The sequence below is a fragment of the Heterodontus francisci genome, chromosome 7, assembly GCF_036365525.1.
Source record: "Heterodontus francisci isolate sHetFra1 chromosome 7, sHetFra1.hap1, whole genome shotgun sequence".
NCBI lineage: Eukaryota > Metazoa > Chordata > Chondrichthyes > Heterodontiformes > Heterodontidae > Heterodontus > Heterodontus francisci.
In genome coordinates, this window is record NC_090377.1 from 106,946,752 (window position 1) to 106,970,822 (window position 24,071).

The 24,071-nt window shown below is 43.6% G+C and overlaps 1 protein-coding gene across 1 annotated transcript in view; it reads left to right on the forward strand.

Annotated features, from left to right (window-relative positions):
• LOC137372223 (collagen alpha-3(VI) chain-like) overlaps positions 1–24,071 on the forward strand; it is a 244,888-nt gene that overhangs the window by 217,186 nt on the left and 3,631 nt on the right. Inside the window, exons 47-52 of the mRNA XM_068035869.1 lie at positions 2,988–3,090; positions 3,181–3,218; positions 5,757–6,011; positions 6,475–6,549; positions 11,502–11,672; positions 11,818–11,868. Of these exons, the coding sequence (XP_067891970.1) occupies positions 2,988–3,090; positions 3,181–3,218; positions 5,757–6,011; positions 6,475–6,549; positions 11,502–11,672; positions 11,818–11,868 (693 nt within the window). The remainder of the gene's footprint in view (positions 1–2,987; positions 3,091–3,180; positions 3,219–5,756; positions 6,012–6,474; positions 6,550–11,501; positions 11,673–11,817; positions 11,869–24,071) is intronic.

Below are 24,071 nucleotides of genomic sequence, written 5' to 3' on the forward strand. Positions count from 1 at the left end.
CTGCAGGCTTTTCCAACCGAGGCAGCCTTTTAAAATGCACCACTAACACTAATTGCCAAAGTCCAATTTTGGAGATAGCAAAAGATCCTATGCCATTTTTCAGGTACTATTTAGGTGTTGTCAACACAGGCTGATACCAGTTAACACAGAGGGGAAATGTGGTGAATGAAGTAGTCAATAAAGAGCTTGTATTCCTGTTTCCAGGCACTCAAATGTGGTGTTCATCAGTTCACCACAGAATTAATGCATACCTCATGCTTCTAAGTTTCTTTATTCATTCACAGGGTGTAGGCGTCACTGGCAAGGCCAGCATTTATTGCCAATTCCTAATTGTCTTTGAAAAGGCAATGGTGAGTCACCTTCTGGAATCACTGCTGCAACCTTGTGGTGAAGGTACTCCCGCAGTGCTGGTAGGGAGGGATTTCCAGGATTTTGACCCAGCAACTATGAAGGAAGGGCGATATATTTCTAAGTCAGGATGGTTTGTGACTTGGAGGGGAACTTACAGGTGGTGGTGATCCCATGCATCAGCTGCCCTTGTTTGTTTAGGCCAGGAGTCCTCAACCTTTCTGCTTCTGAGGCTTCCCCCTCCCCACCCCTACCACCATGTTATAAAAATTCTATGGATCCCCTGTAACCACAGGGTTTTTTTCTGCATAAAAAACTAGTTACACAATTAAAAGTATTATTATTTTTGTTTTACCTCGTGTGAAACTTGTTGCTGATGCTGAGCAACAATTCTGTCAAGACATGGAGGAATCTTCATTACGCACATGTGCATGTTATGCTCAGTGCTCATCCTGCTTCAGTACTTCATTTTCATTGTTGTCATTGCTGAAAACCCAGCTTTGCATAAGTAGGTTGTGCTAAATGGGATCAACACTTTCAGTGTTGCAGAAGAGGTAACGCTGAATTCATCGGGAACATTCACACCCAGAGCCCTCACCATCTCCAATACCCGGAAACCTCTCTATTGAAACTTTTATCCCCACTTCTGCTGGATAATTCAAATAGAATGGTCAGCACACAGCATCCGAACAATGGTGATGAGGATAGAGTAGCTTTGGGAGAGAATGTTAATAAATCAAACATCGTGTAGTCATCAAATTACATTTTATGTTTGGATTTAAAAGGAAAATGTATTTAAAATATTATTGGCAGTTTAATGTTTAAGTTTGTAAATAAATTGCTGGCTCAGAGTCTAAAGTTCAGCTGGGTCACGTGACTGATATGGTGCTGACTCTGTTGGCTGCCAGTCAGCAGTTGCTAAGAGTTGAGCCAGGGGCAAGATTGATGGTGTTGAGAGAAGGCAGAGGTTGGTGGCAGGAACTCCCTTCAAAACTTCTCACGGGCCCCTGGTTTGAAATCCTCTGTTCTATGAGATAGAGGTCGTGAGTTTGGGACGTGCTGTCGCAGTAGTTTTGGCGAGTAGCTGCAGTGCATCTTGTAGATGGTACTCACTGCATACATGTTAACCTGATATTAGAAAACTTCACAATAGACACTAAATGCAGATTATTTGACTATTATCAAATGAAATTTATTACAATTTCAAGATTTAATTATGACTATTTCATCCCTGTCAAAGCACAGGCCAAACACAAGTTCCTCCCGGCCATTTCCTGTCTTCAGCTCTTTTCTGCATATAATCCCAGAGATATTCATGTTTAAAAATCCATATTAACCAATACTGCACCATGGATGACTTGTCTATACATGATTGGCTACGTGGTACGATCATGCCAATTTTCAGAATTCTATCCCTCGATTGGCTAACAAGTTGTCTTTTGGTTGCTGAGTTTCTTCCAAACAAGAGCTATTTATTTAGCTTTTTTTTTTATTCATTCATGGGGATGTGGGCATCGCTGGCCAGGCTAGCATTTATTGCCCATCCCTAATTGCCCTTGAGAAGGTGGTGGTGAGCTGCCTTCTTGAACCGCTGCAGTCCATTTGGGGTAGGTATACCCACAGTGCTGTTAGGAAGGGAGTTCCAGGATTTTGACCCAGTGACAGTGAAGGAACAGCGATATAGTTGCAAGTCAGGATGGTGTGTGACTTGGAGGGGAACTTGCAGGTGGTGGTGTTCCCATGTATTTGCTGCCCTTGTCCTCCTAGTTGGTAGAGGTCGCGGGTTTGGAAGGTGCTGTCTAAGGAGCCTTGGTGCATTGCTGCAGTGCATCTTGTAGATGGCACACACTGCTGCCACTGTGCGTCGGTGGTGGAGGGAGTGAATGTTTGTCCTTGGGGTGCCAATCAATCAGGCTGCTTTATCTTGGATGGTGTCGAGCTTCTTGAGTGTTGTTGGAGCTGCACCAATCCAGGCAAGTGGAGAGTATTCCATCACACTCCTGACTTGTGCCTTGTAGATGGTGAACAGGCTTTGGGGAGTCAGGAGGTGAGTTACTCGCCTTTTAAGAGACTAAAATTTCCTGGGAGCCTAAGATTGCTACAGTTTTGCAGTGTGCCCAAGAGCTTTGAGTTGCTTTAGGTATTTTTTTTATTTTTTTTCCCTCTCATTTACTTCTCATTTCTCCTGAAAGTGCTGCCTTGTGCTGGGATATGATTCCATGGAAGCTGGTCGTCCTCTGGTATCTCACCCAAGAAGTCAAATTTCCCGTATAAGCCTAGACTGTGATTGGCAGACTATTTAACTGTGCCGAGCATCATGCTGGGCCTAGTTTTTTTCTCACTCAGTGCAGTTTTCTGAAAGGATCTCTGCATAGTTGTAAGGATTGGAAACGATTCTTTATTCTTCCTCCCCTCTTACTAGCTCAGGAACTGTGGCCAACTGCAGTGACAATGCAACCACTCTGCTGAGATCAGTTAACTAAGCACAGATCAGAAATCGAACTGAAGATCTTCATTTTCACTATGGCAAAGTACCACACTGACCAGTACACTTTCACAAAGCCATTAAGGGAACTAGTAGGATTTTATTTTTAATACTGGCATTAAAGGGTCTGAAAAAAATATCTGTTTCTTCCCAGCTGAGAATGCACTTCACTTGTCTCCTGAGCTGCAGAAACGATGTGGATTGTTCCAAAGTGACCAACCAAGCCATGAGGCGTTCGGAAGCATTCACAAACAGGAGTAAGTAGGCCCAGTGCAGAACCTGTTTGTAATCTATATTTAATCCTATTTTTGTGAAACTAATCATTTTCTTTCTTCTTATGTGTTTAGCACAAAAGATGTTCCTGTAGATTCAGAGAAACTAATGGGTAAGTTACTGCTGTTACTTGGAGCCCAGCGGCTTGTTGGGAGGGGATGGGGGGCTGGTGGGGGGTGGTAGTGGGGTGGGGTGGGGTGGTGCTGGGATGGGGGGGTGCCAGGCTTGCTCGTTCAATTGAAGAAAGCAGTCAACTCATTGCATTTTTTCCGATGCATACTCATTTTTTGCAGGGCCTCAAAAGGTGATTTCCTCATCCCACTTTGTCCATCATGCTACACTTCACGGGCTGAACTTTGTTGAGCACCCAGCGTGGGGCTCTGTGGTGACAGGGGCTGGAAAATCACAGCGGCAACAGCCCGTCATGGAGCCCGACGCCGGGACTGCTGGGCCCGATCTTCCTGGCGGCAGTGAGGCTCCGTGGCTGCCCTCCCGCTGCTTGGCAACGGGACCCAACTTTAAATATTGAAATAAAGGACATGAATACATCAACAGACCATTCCCCGCGATCTTACCAGCTGTCCGTGATTTTCCATGCGACATGCCTTCACTTTCCCCTCCAGGCGCCATCGAGGTGGGGAAGGGGGGATCTTAGGATTTTTAGTGTAGTGCAGGGAGGACAGGATCAACTCTGCATTTCTAGTATTTGGGTGGGGGTGGTGGGGAGGGGTGACCTCTGCACTTTGTATAGTTGTTGGGGGGGAGATGTTAACTATTCAATTTAAGTGGGGGAACGGGGCTACCATTTATTTTTTGTGTATGGGGGGACCAGATTTATGTCATGGGGAGTGGGCTGTTCCAGGGTTGAACTTTTTCTCTCTCTATGCAGGTCTGGCAGCCCTTTAGAAATGGCGCCAGCGCCTGTGCACAGGCAGGTGGCGCCGTTGCTGGTGTCGCAGAGCCTGCCCTGTCACGTGATTGAGGGGGGCAGACGTCCCTGCGTATGGAAATGAGCCGTCACGTGCTAGATTGCGGGCCGCCAATTTTTTCACAATTCAACCCTACATTTCCTTCAAAACCCAAGTTTGGTGTCCTTGCTTTATATCACCCTAACTTACCTTATCCTCTCATGTTCTTTTTAACCTTGGTAATATCCTGCACCAGAAACTTTGACCCTTCACTTAGGGTTCTCAATTGCTTGTAAATTGCTTATATATTTACTTAAATGAATTGGTTACTATTAGTAACTGACCTATATTAGTTTGTACCTTGAAATAGAAGTCCAGTATTATTTATAAGTTACAGATGCACAGTAATTTGTCAAAAAACAATATTTTTCACTTGAACTTTTGTAAAGGATTTTGGAAAGTGTATTTTTCCCACATATCCCTTCCTGAAGTCAGTGCCACATTTCCTTGGCATTCAGTTTGTGGGGAACAAAAGTCATAGCAGAGTTTAGCAGTGCTAAAAACCTTCTGGTGCCTTGTCCATGCATATATGCAAACCCTGACTGTAGCCAGCTCCAGAACCACGTTGATTAAATATCTACAAAAGCAAGAATCCTGCCAAGGTGACTGATGTGCTGTATAACTCTATGACTCTATATATAATAACCATTAGGAATAGGAATGCCGGCTGATTTGCAACCCCTGCCTCCATTACTTCCCCTCCCCCACTGCCCCCAGTCATCTTAACCCTGAATACCAAGAGCAGTTATAGTGGCTACACTATTATCTAACTCTGCAGCGGCCAGTGATTGATCATGGAGACTTCTGGTCTGAGTTTAGCACTAAAGTACTTGGTGCTTATAATGACTGAGATGGAAATTTTAAGTTGTTAATAACCTCTGAAAGGAACTTTAGCAGCCATACTTGCCTGGAGTCTATGAATTACATAGGTAGGTGGAGATGAGGGCAGGAAGATTCCAAGCAATCATTACAATTGTATCTGCATATTGGAGTCTGGCAGGAGAGAACTGACTTTCTTATAGACTGTGTGGATGTATTATTGAGGAACACTGTCACAAATCTTGATTGTGCCTATTTTTTATCCTATGACTGTTGGGTATAAGGGAGTCAGTTGTAGAAGGAGTATAAAAAATGATTGCAACTCTGCAGAGCTGAGTTCATGCAATCTTGCCAACTTTCTGTTCCAGTTTCTTACATTATTAGATGATACTGAGCAGAATAATAAATCTATAGTTCTGAACTGGAGAATAAAGTCCATTTATTTATCTGTTTGTCTTTGATCAGGGATACTTCAACATATCCAATACTAGCTCTCTCTTTCTATCTGGTATAGACAGAAGGCAAATCACAGCAACAGAATACAACAGTGAGGGTGGATGAATAGACAGATGATTGGGATATGACGGTACCATGGAATTGAATTGGTTCAGACTGGAGGAATGCAAAATTCAATAGATATTTAGGCATTTCCTTGATTTACCTTTGGTGCAGAGACTTTCCACAGGGAATTCATCCACTGGGTATTGTTTATCATCCAGAAAATGATATACATTCTGTTGAGTGAATAGGCTTGATGGACTGCATTTTTTTTTGTTCAGTGTTTTCTGATGCTTCACTAAGGGAATTGTCATATATATATGTATATCTGACTTCCCCCTCCTATCTCTGTTCTGTTGCTACAGGCATGGAATTATCAACCTTCAATGTTACAGAAGACAGCATCACCTTACACTGGGCCCAGACTGAACCTCAGCACATTAATAATTATGAGGTTACTGTGATCAAAGTGAGCCAGAACCTTCTTGTCTTGAAGATGAATGTCAGTGATGCTGAAATTGTCCTAAAAGATCTGGAAAGTGGGCAGCAATATAATATCATTGTGATAGGATTCTATCAGTCCAAGGCAAATTCTGTTTACAACGGAACATTTACAACCAGTAAGTAATGTCCTCTAATTAAGCCCACCAAGAGAGTGAATGACTTTCACTTTAAAAAAAAAAATAGTTAATATTTTCTGGCCAATCCTGCACAAACCCACAATATCAGCACAACAATAAAATATTTTCCTCTTTTTGGCACCCAATGTTAACCATTGCAACTCAAGTACACCACTGAATTCAGACCAGACAATCGTGTTCCAGTTAAGACCCTGTCATCTGGCAGGAAAATTTCATCCCATCTACAGTAATATTCATACAGCAATACCATACATTCTGAGCTCAGTGAAGATCAGTACCGCATAACATTTTATGATGCCTGTTGAATTAAATTACTAAATCAATTGACTAGTAGAAGGGCATCAATACATTTAAGATAATTTTTTCATAATGAAATATGGAATTAGCTATGTATGAGGCATTATTTTGTTGCAAAGCTCACATGTTTCCCTTCCAAATTTAGAAAAATCACCCGCAACAATTGCCAAAAGCACAACTGCCCAGAACATCGTGGAGCCATTAGAGTATCCAGAAATAGGTAAGTGTTAATGCTGTTTCTACATTACGCATAGTTGCAGTGAAATGAAAACCAATGTGAACATATCAAGTTCATTTTTGGTTTTCCAAGTTAAAATTCCCTCAGAGAAACCTTATTTCTCATTGCAAAGTAATATTGTAACATCCCTATGTAATCTAATGTAAGGTCTATTGTAAATGGTTTCTATCATCAGCCCTAAAAATTGTAATAGCATGTGTATATTATAAAGGTGCATTGCAACAGCATTGTGTAATGTAGAAGTACTGTATATTATAATTGTAGTATATTTTGTAGTAGGCATGTGAAAAGCAGAGGAGTTGTGAGTGTAACAGTAATGGATACTGTAAAGGACTGGCATATTACAAGGAGAATGTATGCTTTAATCAGTTAATTGGTCATTATAAACTCGGCTAGCCACAAATATCAGGAGACCTTGCTATCATCTTTCCACTCTTGTCAACTTCTGCACTTTCTTCCCTAGTGCCGCTCTTAGATTTAACTCTTCTAATGCACAGTTCCATTGTCTCAACCTTTCCTAGCTGGGCCCATTATGTCACCTTCCTACGATACCCTTATTCAGCTATATGGCAAATGTCCAATGCATCATAATTGTTGTACAGTAACTACTTGCAGGCTCCATCTTCCCATTCCTTCAGTGTTCTTCATTCTGTTCTCCAAGTTACACAGAATTTTCAAAAACATCCAAACCACTGTCTCTATGCCATTGCCAGGTGATTTTCCTTGTCCCAAACAGAAGTATTAATCAGTCCCTAGCATTATGCGCTTTCCTCTTCTGGAGAGGACAGGATTGTAATATCTCTGTTCAGCCTCATTGAACTACCAGTGTCAAACATACAGACTGTTTAGTTATTGTACATGCAAAGCATCCCCATTGTGCAATGCTCTCTACAGAGCAATAGCACAGAAATACAACTACTTGTATTTATATGGTGCCTTTAACATAGTAAAATGTCCCAAAGCGTAATCAAGCAAAATTTGACACCAACCACATAAGGAGATATCAGGACAGGTGACCAAAAGCTTGGTCAAAGAGATAGATTTTAAGGACCATTTTAAAAGGAGGAGAGAGAGGTAAAGAGGTTTAGAGAGGGAATTCCACTGCTTAAACCTTGGCAGCTGAAGGCACAGTTGTCAATTGTGGAGCAATTAAAGTACAAGGGGGCAAGAAATAAAATGTTGGTCATAAAATGTCATTTGATGCAATAAAAGTTTTGTATTTGAGAAGGACATAAGCATGACAAAAGTTCGAGAAATGCTGATTTTTGAGTGGCTAAGAATAGAACTTGGGAAAATAAAATGGACAGCAATATCGGCAAACAATGACTTAGAACAGTAATGGGAAACATTCAAAACAGTGTTCAACAGAGTCCAGGAAAAAAATATCTATTCTGCTAAAAAATAAGAACAAAGTAAAACACTAATGAGACACCAAGGAAATAATGGAATCCCTACTAAAGAAGAAAAGATACAAAGAAAAAATTGAGGGCAAAGAAAGAGGGTGCATTAAGTGGATTAAAAAAAAGTAGATGGACAACAGGGGAGAGCATGAGAAGGGAGAATATGAAGAGATTAGGACAGAAGTGAAAAAACAACTAGGAGGCTAAAGAAGAAATTAAATCAAGGGACACAAAACAAAATAATAAAATATTCTATAGGCACATAAATAAAAAAGAGAAATCTGGAAGGGTATAGGGTCACTTAATGATGAACAGGATAACATCACAGGCAATGATCGAGAAATGGCAGAAATGTTAAATAATTACTTTGCTTCAGTATTGACCCAGGAGACAGATCAGGTTGACATGTCATCGGAAGATGAGATTGTAAATGGTATCACTGCATTTAAAATAAACAAGAAATATTAAATAATCAAATGCAAGGAGGATAAAACTCCTAGGGGCTGAATTTTATCAGCACACTGCGCTTTGCGGCGCCCTGCTGTGAAGTTGGCGGTCTTCCCATACGGAAGTGCCCCCTCGATATTACGCGCGGGCGTTCATTTAAATGGAGGGGGCGGCTATGCCGCCCCCGAAGACGTAGAGGGGGCAACTACCACATCTCCAGCAACAGCCTCCGGCGCCATCACACATGTGCTGGCGCCATTTTTAAAGGGCTTCAAGCCCTTCAGGAGAGATTTAAATATTTAAATGTGCCGGTGTGATAAAAAAGTCAATAAAAGTTTAATTAAACTTTGAATTCCCCTCTCCCATGTCCCCCACCCCCCACTGAATACTCAATACTTAAATTAACCTATCCCCCCAAAAAAAGTTTTGAAATTCCGAACCTTCCCCCTGAACTTCAGCACCTTTGACCCTCAATCCCTTCCCACCATCCCCACAACCAATAGCAACAGTTCTCCTCACTGACCACGCCCCCCCCCCCCCCCCTGCCCTGATAATTTTATTCCTTCCCCCTCCCCACCAGTGTCTCGCCTCGGAACTTCTACGGAGTTCCAAAGGCGCGTGAGTTATGGCCGGTTGGCTGTGGGACGGCTGGTAGCGGCAGGTAAGTTCATTTCCATGCTTATTACCCTCAATTCAATATTTTAATGAAGGCCCTGCCGGCAAGCGGTGGGGGGGTGGGCCACACTGAGGCCTCGCCGCCGCCGCTAATATCCGACGGGGTCTTCTCGGCAACATGGGTTGTGGCGGGCCACTCCAGCTAGCATTTTACAGGTCTCCCTGCCACGACCTACGGCGTCGAAGGGCTGGCAAAATCCAGAACTAATCTGGGCAGATTGCTTCCACACATTTTAAAAGAATCTAGAGAACAGATAGCAGAAGCGCTGCTACACATATTTAATTATTCATTAGGAAAAGGTGCAGTGTCAGAGGACTGGCGGATAGCCAACGTTAAACCTATCTTTAAGAAGGGAGATAGACATGTCCAGGGAACAATAAACCATTTAACATCAGTGGCAGGAAACAGAATGGAATCCTTACTAAATGAGAACGTACAATAAAATCTAGAAACCAAAAATATAATAATGAATAGTCAGCATGGATTTCAAAAGGGAAAGTCTTGTTTGATCAACCTCACTGGTAAGAGCCCAGCAGCGGCAGGAAGAGGCCCTTAATTTGCCTCTGGGCTGGAAGGTTGTCATCGGCCTATCCCGCCCCCGGGAGAATCAAAACCATGATTCCTGACGTCAGGTTCTGTGGTGGGCAATTCTGCCCCGATACTCTGGTCCCAACTGTCACACAACCCACCCTTGGAAAGAGAAAAAATCCGGCCCAGAGAGTGCGTTTCTGATTGTGGGCAAGTGCAAAACTGGAGGCAATCGATACAAGATGGTCACCAAAAAATCAAATGGGGAATTCAAGAGAAATTTATTTACTCATAGAATGTGAAACCTGCTGCCAAATGGAGCAATTGAGGTGAACAATGTAGATTCATTTAAGCGGAAGCTAGATAAGCAAAAGAGGGAGAAAGGAATAGAAAGCATCATGCTGGTAGAGTTCGATGAGGAAGGATGGGAGGAGGCTGATGTGGAGCATAAGCTGGGGAGGGGTTGGTGTTATGGTAATGTCACTGGAATAGTAATCCAAGAGCCCAGGCAGATGCTCTGGGGACATGGGTTTAAATCCCACCATGGCAGATGGTGAAATTTCAATTCAATTAATAAATCTGGAATTAAAAAGCTACTCTAATAGTGACCATGAAACTGTTGTTGATTGTTGTTAAAAACCCATCTGGTTCACTAATGTCCTTTAGGGAAGGAAATCTGCTGTCCTTACCTAGACCCACAGAAATGTGGTTGACTCTTAAATGCCCTCTGAAATGGCCTAGCAAGCCACTGAGTTCAAGGGCAATTGTGGGCAATAAATGCTGGCCTAGCCAGTGATGCCCACATCCCATGAACAAATATAAAAAGAAATGCCAGCATGCCTGGTTGGGCAGAATGTGCTGTATATTCAACATAATATTTCATTTAATAATCAAATAGACCTTCAACATATATATAACTAAATATTGAGCTGGAAATATCAGAGTACTTTCCCAGTGGTTATCAACACCAAATCCCTCAAGCAGCATTCTTTTGAGATAGTTTTCACTCTGGCTGCAGGAACTGTTTCATTTCATTTCGCTTCTTTCCCTGTCACTATTTTGCATTGAGCCGGGCAGGATTTAGATGGGATTTTTTTCTGTTATTACAGGTATAAACAGTATGCAGTCTATTAAGGCTGTATGAAAATATTGGGTAACAGATTTATTTTGGGCAAGGGTTGGGTTACTGGAGTTGGTAGTGTAACTGTGTCTGGCAAATAATACTGTAAAATATACTTCTTGTTATGTGGGTAAAGAAAGAAGTCACAATGTTCCTGTGAACAAACTATATAGCCAGTTTATATTTAATAAAATGTTTCCACTGAATCGGTTCTGCAATCTGTTATAATGACTGGAACCCTGAATTTAACTCACTCACAGTGTAGCTTGATTCAGAACCACACGGGAAACTTGGAAGCTTTGGGAACATGAAAATTTATGCGTACGGAATTGTTCCATCTTCAGTTTACTGGCTGTGGGCCTTTCCAAATGTTGGGAATGATCTGTGCAGGTCCACAATGCATTAAACTGCCTTGTCACCATGTGTGGACAAGCCAAGAGCCAAGACTTCTACGTGGGCCAAGAGAAATGTCGCCTTAATTTTGCCAATTACATTTGCTGTCAGCATCCTGAGGTGGGTTCCTGTTCCTGTGTCATTAGAGGAACTAACACTGCACTGCTGGTATTGCATTGCAGCTGCCAGAGATGAGACTTGTCTCCTGCGGTGGTGCTGCAATACGAACCAGGAACTGCCCAACATTATTACACCAAACACCAATGGGGTGATAGTAATTACTTTTTAACATGCAGTAGCATTGCATTATCCCATTTCTTTTTCAAACGGTTTGTGTTAACAACTCATATTTTACACATAAATTTCACAGATCGGTGCATGCTGGACTTTGACGCTGGATCGCAGTGCTCAGAGTATAGTGCAAAATGGTTCTTTGACAGCAAAAACAACATCTGCACTCAGTTCTGGTATGGCGGCTGTGACGGTAATGGTAATAGGTTTGACACAGAAGCTGAGTGCATTACAGAATGCACAAAAACAAGTAAGTAATATAGCCGGGGAGGGAATACACCATATTACTTAGAATAAGAGCACTGTCCGCTGTTAGTTTTTTTTTGCAGTCGTTAAAAATGTAGAAAATAACTGGGAAAAAAGTAAACTAAATTCCCCATCATTTTCTCCCACAGCGCTAGAAGAAAGCAGGTCAGAACCCAAGCATGAAGGAATAACATTGTCAGGTAAACGCGCACTAATATTAATCTAGCCAGCTTAATAGCTGACCATAGTGCAAACTGAGCTTCTGCTTTTCCAACTTGTAAGAAGCCACAATCTGGAAAGAATTGAGATGCAGAGAGGAGATAAAATGTGGATGAGGGTGAGAGGAAGGAATGCATAAGCAGGGAGAGAAGACCAATTGGAGTTCTTCGAGGGATACAACGGGGATAGAGAAAAGCTGAGGTCAACAGAGATCAGGCAGGATTATTGGTCGAGGCCAAGAAGGTGGGAAACAGAGTGTGTTCAATGTGATAGATCAGTGGGGAAAGGGAGGAAAAGCTGTTTGAAAATAAATAATTTTAGGAATTCAGCATCTTTTCTGTTTACTCTGTTTGTAAGTATACTACATGGGATAAACCAGGAAGATCCCATTATTTATGCCAAGTTAGATGATTTCAACTGGAATGGTATTGGAAGCGCGGTAATTTGTTATACGTCCTTTGTGAGGCATGTGGAGGGGGAAACAGTCAGTCTGGGTCCCTACTGCTGTTCCCTATTTAATGACTCTGGTTGCAAAAATTTGTACACGTGAATGTTGGATGAGGACAGAATCAGAAACAATGGGCTGGATTTTCTTCTCCCACCGCCGGAGCGGTGGCGGCCGAACAAAATGGCGGCCCACATGCACCGCCAAGGGCGGCCCAGGATAATGAGCTGGTTGGGCCCACCCCCCCAACACGTGGAGGGGGCAGTCTCTCCGACACCGGCAATGGCATCAGCTGCCTGTGCGCAGGCGCTGGTGCAATTTTTAAAGGGCAGCCAGTCCTGCCAGATCATTTAAAATTTTAAAGGGCTACCCCCCCACGCCCCCCCCCAATGTACTGCCAATAAATCTATTGCCCCCTCCCCCCCATAACAATTAAATTCAATATTTGCCCTCTTCGCCCCACCCAAAACACTTAACTTCAACACTCGACTTTCCCCGTGCGCCCCTCCCCCCACAACCAAACCGATCAAAGTGCAGAGGTTTCCCCTTCCCACCTTCCCCTGCACTAATAATTTACATTAGAGTTCGCTTCCCCGCCCCACACTAAAAATCATAATTTCCCCCCTTCCCCACCACGTTGGCGCCTGCTTTCCCTGGACGGGAAATTGAAGGCATGTAAGTGCCGGCCGCCGCTTGGAAGATCGCAGCCCGAAGGCAAGATCGCTGTTCATATTCATATCATTAATTTAAATATGTTAATCTGAGTCCCATCGCCCAGTGGCGGGGAATGGGGGGCCGTCACGGAGCCTTGCCGCCGCCGGGAAGATTGGGCCCAGCAATCCCGGCGTTGGGCTCCCTGGTGGGCCGCTGCCAGAACGATCTGCCGGCACCACCTCCCCACCCCCCCCTCCCCCCCGGCCATGGAGCCCAACGTTGGGAGCTCAGTAAAATCCCGGCCAATTAAGTTGATTTGGCAGATCGCTCGAGAGAATATTTCAGGATTAACAGAGGCCTCAAGGTCTGTAATTGAGAGTGGAGGACAAGCAGATCGATTAGAGAACAATGCTGTCTGGCTGGAGTTTTGTTTTGTGTTCTGGGTCTTGAATCCCTTGTGGTAGGGAATCCCTGAATGCTGTTTAACAGGAGACACAATGGTAAAATCACCTCTTGTTTAGAATTTGCTTTGACATATGTAAGCAGCTGCAATCATAACCACTGAGTGTATGATATTATTTAGGATAGGTGCACTCGATACGGTCATTTGTGGGAGAGGGCATCTGGAGTGGTGTGTTATATGGGGACTACACTTAATATTTTTTGGCATCTGGGGGTGCACTTAGTTGGATATAATGCATCATATGGAAATACGCTCCAAATTTATTGTTTAAATTTCATGCTGCAGTTTAACAGATATTCCTGTACATATTTTGATGGCAGACACTACGTTCATGTTGAAAAACTGAGAACAAAATCCGCAGGGAAATGTACGACAGTCTGCAGATTTACCATTATTCTCTGTTTAATGTTAATCGCATGGGACATCTCCCTGATAAACCCTAGATGAGGGGTATATCCTTGCAGCAGTGTCTGTTGGGGAACATTTGGGTAAGACTGATCATCATATAAGGTTTATATTAGTAAAGAAGAGCAAGGGACAATCTAAAGTAGAACTTCTAAATTGGAAGAGGGCTAATTTCAATTGGATGAGGGGGGACCTCGCCAGGATAAAATGGATCCAAAGATTGACAGAAAAAATTGTAATGGAACAATGGGTGATGTTTCAGGCACAGGCTAGGTACATTCCAACAAGAGCGAAAGGTAAGGGAACCAAAGCCAGGGCTCCTTGGATGACAAAGGAGATAGGAAATGTGGTGAAACAAAAAAAAAGGGTGTATGATGCATGTCAGGTGAATTCTACAAGTGAGCATGAGACCAAATACAATAAATTGCGAGGGGATGTGAAGAGGAAAATAAGACTGGCAAAGAGAGAATATGAGAGTACAATGGCAGTCAACATAAAAGGGAACCCAAAAATCTTCGACTGTCATGTAAATATAATGTAATAAGAGGCAGGGTGGGACCTATTTGGGACAAAGACAATGGTATATGCTTAGAGGCGCAGGGCAAGGCTAGATTACTCAATGAGTACTTTATATCGGTGTTTACTAAGGAAGAGGATGCTGACAAAATATCGTTAGAAGTGGAGATGGTAGAGATAATGGATGGGGTGAAAATTGATAGGCAGGATGTACTGGAAAAACTGACTATGCTTAGAGTGGATAAGTCACCTGGTCCAAATGGCTTACATCCCATTTGCTAAGGGAAGTGGGAATGGAGATAACGGTAGGGCTTGCCATAATCTTCCAAGTTTCCCTAAATATGGGGGAGGTACCAGAGGATTGGAGTGTGGCAAATGTGACACCTTATTCAAGAAAGGGTGTAAGAACATTCCTAGTAACTGCAGACCAATCAGCTTAACATCAGTGGTGGATACAGTTTTAGAAACAATAATCAAGGAAAGAATTAACAGATACTTGGAGAGGTTTAAGTTAATTAAGGATAGCCAGCATGAATTTATAAAAGGCAGATCGTGTTTGGCTAATATAATTAAGTTTATGATGAAGTAGCAGATAAGGTTGATGAGGGGAATGTGGTGGATGTTGTCTATATGGATTTAAAGAAAGCATTTGACAAAGTTGTGTTATGATACAACAGGACATAGATAGGCTAGCAGAATGGGCAGACAAGTGGCAGATGGAATTTAATACTGAAAAATGAGAGGTGATGCAGCTTGGTAGAAGGGATAGGGAAAGGCAGTATGCACTTAATGGCACAGTTCTAAAGAGTATGCAGGAACAGAGGGACCTGGCGATTCATGTGCATAGAACTTTGAAGGTGGCAGGACATATTGAAAAAATTGTGAGCACACCGTGTGGGATCTTGGGCTTCATAAATGGAGGTATTGAGTACAAAAGCAGGGAAGTTATGCTGAACCTTTATAAAGCTCTGGTTAGGCCACAACTGGAGTATTGCATCCAATTCTCGACACTACACCTTTGGGATGATGTGAAGGTCCTTGAAAGCGTGCAGGGGAGATTTACCAGAATGGCTCCAGGGATGAGAATTTTAGCTGCAAGGTTAGGTTGGAGAAGCTGGAGTTGTTCTCCTTGGAGCAAATGAGATTGAGGGGAGATCTGATTGATAGGTACAAGATTATGACCGGTTTAGATAAGGTAGACAGAAAAGGCTGTTCCCATTAATTGATGGTGCAAGGTCTAGGTGAGACAGATTTAAGGTTTTGGACAAGAGATGCAGAGGGGATGTGAGGAAGAAATCTTTTTACGCAGTGAGTGGCAATGACCTGGAACTCGCTGCCTCCAAGAATGGTGGAGGCCGAGACAATGAATGATTTCAAAAGGAAATTGGATGGGCAGTTAAGGGAAATAAACTTGCAGGGTTACGGGGACAGAGCTGGGGAATGGGACTACAGAGAACTAGCACCAGAAACTATTGTGTCCCATGAGAGTATTTTATAATTTCAGACTCTAAATGCACCAATCTCAAACCCAACAAGATATGTATCTACTGGAACCACTCAGCAGGTCTGGCAGCATCTGTGGAAAGAGAAGCAGAGTTAATGTTTCGGGTCACTGACCCGAAACGTTAACTCTGCTTCTCTTTCCACAGATGCTGCCAGACCTGCTGAGTGGTTCCAGCATTTCTTGTTTTTATTTCAGATTTCCAGCATCCGCAGTATTTTGCTTTTAATTAAGAAATGTATCTAGTTCTCTTGGTATCAAGTCGAGATCAGCATTCTCTGCTGAATCACAGAGGATCTGTTCTTTTGGTTAGATTGACTGTCAAGTTATCATGGAAATCTTGAAGGAGGGCTGGCAGTCACCATTATTACTAATCCACTGGCTGCTTTCAGAATTTCCATTGAATCAAGGGTGTTCAAAAGATTTCAGCTTTTAGCCTGACTCAGCGTCACAAAGAGAAATTACAAACATGTGTAATCAGTGAAGCATATAACTGCATGCTAATTCTCAACAGAAGAGGAAATTGCAGTCAAATGTTCCCAGGAAAGGAAATAAAAGAAAGGGAAGAATTCCTAACCCACTATACCTAGCTATATTGCAACACAGATCAATCAGCCTACTGCAAGACCCCCTGAGTCTGCTACTCTGCATTTGTTCCACTATTGGGATTGTTAATATGAATCTATTACAAAGCACATTGAAGCTGGTATATTGATTGCTGCAGTACAACCCTGAGGTTCGCTAACCCTTACAAGCTTGAATATAGGCCTAGCTGTCAGATAAAAAAAGAGGTGTCAAATTTTATATAACGCTCTGGTGACGAGTGCCTTAGTGCCTTTTATGTTGTAAAGTGTCGATGCATTCCAAGAGTTTTATGTGACACATTGAAGGGAAACAGTTTGCTCTGCCAGTTGCCAGTTGAGGAGGGAGTTAAAAATAAAATATGGCAGACACTGCAAATCTGAAACAAAAACAGAAACTTCTGGCAATCCTCAGCAGGTCAGGCAGCTTCAGCTGGAGACAGTAAGGTAGGGTTAATGTTTCAGATGCTGTCAGAACCCAAAAGCATTGTTACAACCAGGTGAGGTAGGTGTCTAGGGATCCCTCTCAGCCTTCACCTGGTCTTACCGTAACAGGCTACAATTTTAAACACACTCGGCTGAATTTTATTTGGGCTCCACGCTGTGCAGTGGTGCCCTTTCAACTCAACATGGTGCCCGCATTTAGCGGCCGCCGCAGAGCCCCCGCGATATTACACGTGGAAGATCATGAGCATCACTGCGCCGAGCCACCTCCCCCCCCACCCCCCAGATATTACATGGGAGAGGCGGGACATTCGTCGCAGTGAGGAACCCTTTGACAGCTGTGCAGCAGGTACTGGGGCCCTATTTTAAGCACACCAGCACCTGCTTCCTGACAGCTGTCAAAGAAATACTTACCTGACTGCTGAAGAGTGGGACTGCTGTCAATCTGGCAGCAAAGCAGAAAGTGCTGCAGAAATCCAGCAGGTCAGGCAGCATCTGTGGAGAGAGAAGCAGATTTAACTTGTCCAAGTTCACAGACCTGAAAGTTAACTCTGCTTCTCTTCTCTCTGCGAATGATGTGTGCCAGCATGTAGCATCAATGTCATATCCCTTTGCACCGTTGGCCCTTTAGAAGAGCCAACGTATGCAATAACATCATTGCCATGCCACCATTACACATGAACGTCTCCATGGATGCAGTGACATGGACATTGGCTCAGTCAGCTGCTGCCTCTAATGGTTTACACAGGGATGCTGCAGATGTGGACTGGTGCACAGCAGGTGAGTGAGGGTGATGTGTGGCTTGTAGAGCCTTTTGGGTAGACAGCCTTTGCCACTTCCGTACGTCCCTACCTCACTGCTTGCCATGCGTGCAGAGCCTGGGTACCATCTGCCCTCCCTTGCGTCTTTCATGTTGTAGGTGCTCAGCGTCCTCATAGTCTGAGGAGGAATCCTGTTGGCATCTCTCCTCATCATGCCAGGCCTGGCCCCTATTGGGTGCGTAGTTGTGCAGAACAGCAAAGAAAGGAGCTGGCTTTTTTGGCCCGTAGTACAGGGCATCACCCTATCCATACAGGCATTGGAGATGCTCTTTCAGCATGCCGATCTCCTGCTCATTGTCCAAGATACAGCCCGCAGGCCAGAATCCGGCCTGCCAAACGTTTCCATCCAGGCCCTGGGTGTAAACTGTTCCCGGGGCCGTTCCTCATCCTCACTGTGACTGGAGATGAGAAATTTCTCTTGTTAGATCGGCATTTAAGCTGTTGCACTGTCAGTTTCAAAGCTGACAGCTGCTGACATGGGAACAGCCGTTCCCCAACCGACTTGGGGTTTTCCTGCGGGTTCTCACTTTTTTTTAAAAAGCCTGCCAGAAAATCCCCAGTCTTTTAGGAAACTGCTGTTCCCAGTGTCAGCAGGTATCGCCTTTGAAACTGACAGCAACCTTTGAACTGACCAACCTGCTGAGAGTTCCACTCTGCAACTGTGTGAGAGAGAGAGAGAGAGGGGGAGACAGACAGAGAGAAAGAGAGGGAGGAACTGAGAGACAGAGAGAAAGGGACAGATAGAGAGAGAGAGCGAAAGGGGGAGAGAGAGGCGGGGGAGGGAAACAGAGAGGGGGGAGATGGAGACAGAGAGACGGACAGACAGGGGAAGAGAGAGAGACAGAGAGGGGGAGAGAGTCAAAGAGTCATTTACTTACAGCACAGAAAGAGGCCATTCTGTCCATCGAGCCCATACTGGTTCTCCACGGAGCTCTGTAGTCAGTCTCATTCCCTGGCTCAATCCCCATAGCCCTGCATGTCTGTTTCTCTCAGGTGTCCATCCAACTTCCTCATGAAGTCATTGATCATCTCCACTTCCATTACACTTGTGGGCAGTGGGTTCCAGGTTATTACCATCCGCTGTGTAAAAAAAGTGCTTCCTCATACTCCCCCTGCATTTTTTGCACAAAACTTTCAATGTGTTCCCTAGTGCAAGAGGGGAGGGGAAGAGGGAAAGAGAGAATGAGACACACGCACAGACAGAGAGGGGGGAGAGAGATCAGGATCTCTCCTGAAAGATGGACATCTATCCAGAATACTCTGCATCACTACATCAAGTGTGCGGGCAGAGATTGACTACTTATGCAAGCAAAAACAATGTCAGGTATGTCACTATATCAGTTTTCAATATAGTGACGAGAAAGTAAGTCAATAAATTAGTCTTCTCATTTAAAGCTTCTTCACAAAAATACATATTTGTTGTTGCTTTTATTAACAAGATGAATTTTTAATACCTTTATCTTTCAAAATTTGCTCACCGGCCCCCTGGGCCGAGCAAAAATCGTAATGCGGCCCTCTACCCAAAAAGGTTGGGCAACCCTGATAGAGAGGGAGCTTCAAATTGTATGCAACCTATACCTTCTGAGGAAGGAGTGCTTCATGGGGCAATGTTGAAGGAACTTTACTGCATCACACCTAAAATATTGTCTTTCCTACCATTAAATTAATTTTAACTTAATCCCCCCAGCAGGAAGCTGACATGATCAGATTAGCAACCAAGTTTTACATTTCATGGACTTCAAAAGAAAGTAAAATCAAGCAGCATGCAAAACCAGTGACTGATTTGATTGCACCAATTTCTCACTAGGTGAATTAGGTTACAGTTACAGGAGACTGCTTCTGTAATGGGGCTGAAAAAATTACTGTAACTGACCCAGGATTGAGTGATGGGGAAGCACAGATGAAGCTTTACCATGCATCAACTCTATGCTGGAGCTGACCTGAAATTGCTCAATACTATCCTTGGATACGGATTGTGGAAAATGTTTTGTTTTTCTGCAGTGCTGCCTTTTACCCTAACAGGAACAAAAAATTAAAAGAAGCTAAATACCATAATAGAGCCAATACTGTATATCACATCTCCGAGTTGTTGATATGCAGGTGTCTGGTTGTCTGACTTTTTAATGATTTACAGAGGTCTTCCTGAAGTGAATACCAGTTGTCCATTCTTCTTAAAAACAGAAAGAGAAGTCAGTTACAGCAGATGGTAAAGATTTAGTGTTCTTGTACCTCAATCCGCAAATTACTTTTTTCCAACAAAAATTAATGGCTTTCCAAATCATGAGCAATACTAAAAGCATAACCCCAAACTCCTGTAATGTTATTTTATTGGCAGCTCATTGGATTCCATTAATTGAGTTTGGAAAAAGCTACGGTACTTGAAGTATAATTTACCAATAAGAAATTGGAGCAGTAAACTGTCATCTCTAAGCCTAAGTATTCTTGCACAAATAAAGAATATCTTGATGCTGGTGTGTACAGGATTACATTAGTACAGTAGCTGCTGGTACTGTCATTCTTGACCCTTTTATCTTCATTAATTCCCACTGCATCTCCAACATTTAAAGTTTGAATTTCTCCAATCCAGCATCCACCCTCTCATCGCACCAAAATAATTAAAGTTGTGAGCGATATCCATTGTGACTGTGGTGCAAGATCCTTTCTTGATTTGGCTGTAACATTTGATATGGTTGACCATGTCATCCTCCTCAAAAGTTTTTCCTCTGTCTTCCAGCTCCATGGGATTGCCCTCCCAGGGTTCATTTCATACCCATCCAAATGGAGCCATTGCAACTCCAGAAATTGCTTCTCTTCCCTCTTCTGCACCATCACTTCCAGAGGCACCCAAAGATCCATCTGTCACCACATCGAACATGCATATGAACATACAGATTGGGAGCAGGAGTAGGCTACTCGGCCCCTCGAGCCTGCTGCGCCATTCAACACGATCATGGCTGATCTGATTGTAACCTCAACTCTACATTCCCATCTGCCCCCACTAACCTTTCACCCCCATCCTTGCTTATCAAGAATCTATCTACCTCTGCCTTAAAAATATTCAAAGACTCTGCTTCCACCGCCTTTTGAGGAAGAGAGTTCTTAAGACTCACGACCCTCTGAGAGAAAAAATTCTCCTCATCTCTGTCTAAAATGGGCGACCCCTTATTTTTAAACAGTGACCCCTAGTTCTAGATTCTCCCGCAAGAGGAAACATCCTTTCCACATCCACCCTGTCTAGACCCCTCAGAATCTTTTATGTTTCAATCAAGTCGCCTCTTACTCTTCTAAACTCCAGTGGATACGAGCCTAGCCTGTCCAACCTTTCCTCATAAGACAACCTGCCATTCCAGGTATTAGTCTGGTAAACATTCTCTGAACAGCTTCCAACGCATTTACATCCTTCCTTAAATAAGGAGACCAATACTGTACACAGTACTCCAGATGTGGTCTCACTAATGCCCTGTATAACTGAAATATAACCTCCATACTTTTGTATTATTCCCCTCGCAATAAATGATAACATTCTATTAGCTTTCCTAATTACTTGCTGTCCATCCTCTTCCACATCTACATGCTGACCTTTGTGACACCATCCACAGAAATGAGGTCAGGTTCCATATGTACACTGATTACATCCAACCTCCTGAAGATCTTTGAAGATGTCATGTGTGTATCAATCCCACTTACTTGCCTCCTCACCACTCATATTCATCTCATGAACATATTCATGTTGTTCAGTTGGTTATTTAAGTATAAATGCTGTTCATTTTGTATGAAAACTTCCACTTGACTTTTCTTCTTATTCCAACTTTTTAAATATGGCTTAGAATGTTTGAATCGTTCAACATGGTGAAGAATTTTCCTGCATCAACTTAGCCAAACCCTTTCACAGTATTTACTAAACCAGCTAAGAGCCCAGAATGTAAAGAAATAGCAGCAAGTCACTTGTTGACACATCAATCATAAAGAGGCTTTGCTGACAAACCTCTTTTTGGTCCCTGATCTTCAAAATATCTGGAGGAGTATGCTCATCCTTGGAACGGGAAGGATTAAACAGCATTGGACAATATTTGGCATGGTGGTGGTCTGTGGGGTGAGGTGTGTGTGCTGGGGCAGGTGCATAGCAGGGCAACATATAAGTACAGTGAAAGAAATGAGAAGGGAAGAGTTGTGACTGCACTCAGGGTTCACATGTTTTTTTTTTTAGATTCTTGACATCTTGAAAATATTTGTAACACCATTAAATGATGTGGAAAGGCTTGAGTTATCCTAGCATCTAGCATCTTTTGGGGAGGGGGGTGGTGGGTGATGGGCAGGTGCAGTTTGTGCCTCAGGAATCCCCTGGCTCCACCAAATAGTTTAATGGGTGGGAGCACACGCTGTGAAGTCGAGGCATTCCCCATGCCACAGTGTCCAGTCTAACTGGGACCAGGTAAATGGTAAGATTAATGAATGAGGCAGCACCAGGGCTGCAGGGTGCTGAAGCTTTATTAGTTTGCATGGTTCTGTCAGTAAGGATCATGTAAACTGTTCCTATATGAGCACATCCCATGTATCCCTTGTGTGTACAGCATGGCGCCTTGCCTGTCATCCCTGGAGCTGTACAGCATCCTGCGCCTGCCCTCATCTTCCTCCATCTCCTCATCGTCAGAGGAGGCACCGTGCAAATTGCTGTCCCCTCTGGAGCACCAGGTTGTGTATGGCACAGCACAGCACAATGATATGGGAGACCCTTGCTGGGGTATATTGTAGAGCCCACCAGATCTGTTTAGGCATCTTCAGAAGTCCTATGTTCTGCTCAATGGTAGCTTATTGTGCCATAGCTAGGGTTAGCCATCAGTGCTAGGGGTCCTCACAGGCATCAGTAGCCAAGCATTCAAAGGGTATCCCTTATCACCCAGTATCCATCCTTGAAGGCGCATGGGCGGGGGGTGGTCAGCAAAGGTCTGGCACCTGAGACTGCCTTAGAATGTAGGTGTTGTGGCTGCTTCCTGAGAACAGCGCACACACCTGCAGGAACTGTTTTATGGTGATAGCAGACCTGTTGTACATAGGGTGAGTGGAAGCCCTTCCTGTTGGTGAAGACTGCAGTCTGATCAGTGGGAGCCTTGATGGCCAATGCATGCAGTCAATGACACCCTGAACCTGGGGGAATCCAGCTCCTCTCAGCCTGACTATCTGGATCAGCGCGAAAGTGCTCATATTGGCTGGCCCTCTAGAACATTGCATTGGTGACCACCTTGATGCAGTGATGAGCTGCAGTGTGGAGATCGCACACATATCTCCAGTGGATCCTTGGAATGATCCAAAAGCGTCACAGTGACTTTCAGCGCCACTGGCACTGGGTGGCCACCACTTCCCATGGGGCTCAGCTCGTACTTGGCTCATCTTATCCTCCAACATGGCACATAACTCTGTGACTGCTTCCATGTAGCGGTGCAGTCTTCGGCTCGCAAGTGCTCACAATAGCTGCCATTTGCAGCCAGAACTGACTTCACGCCTGCTCACTGCCTCGTTATACTGGGCGAGGCTCTGAGACCCTGTGGTTTAAGTGTAGGCCTGAAAAAATCCAAAAACTCTTGTGAAATACAAGTTAATTACCTTTTCAACAAGATTAATTACCTTCCCGCCAACACCCTCCAGCGTGAAGATGTCAAGCATCTGTCCCAATGTCTTCCCACCCAATATTGTGACCCCTCCTGCCTCCCGGCCTGCCTCCAAAGGACCCGAAAAATTGAATCCATTACCTCTGTTTCTCTGTCCACTGATGCTGCCAGACTGCTGAGTATTAGCAGCTTTTTTTGTTTTCTCCAAATAATGTTAGTTTTCAGCAAGTGGGGAAATGAGGGTTTTACAAATGACATGCCCCACTAAAACCTAATGGTTTCCATTACCCACTTACACTTTAAACCAATTGTAGAAACTCTTTGCAGCTGTCCTTCTCTTTGTTATCTAATCAGATATCTTCCAAAGCTCTTTAAGCAATAAGTACATGAGAATGAAACTATTTTCTTTTCATGAAAGTGTATTTCTGATTACTTACAGTGTTGCGCTATTACTGATACCTGGAATTTGAGTGGCAAAGTGAGTTAGAACACTGTCCCAGCATCTTTGCGATCCAATTTTAAATCCAGTCTATTGAGGGAAACCTCTCACCCCAGGCCCCAGGTGAAGTAAATCTTGGGTGCCTCTAGTGGGTGCAGTAGAAATCCTGCCCATAATACAACTTCAACTTGTATTTATATAGCACCTTTAACATAATAAAATGTCCTGAGGCACTTCACAGGGGCATTCTAAAACAAAATATGACACAGAGCCACATAAGCAGATGTTAGGACAGATGGCCAAAAGCTT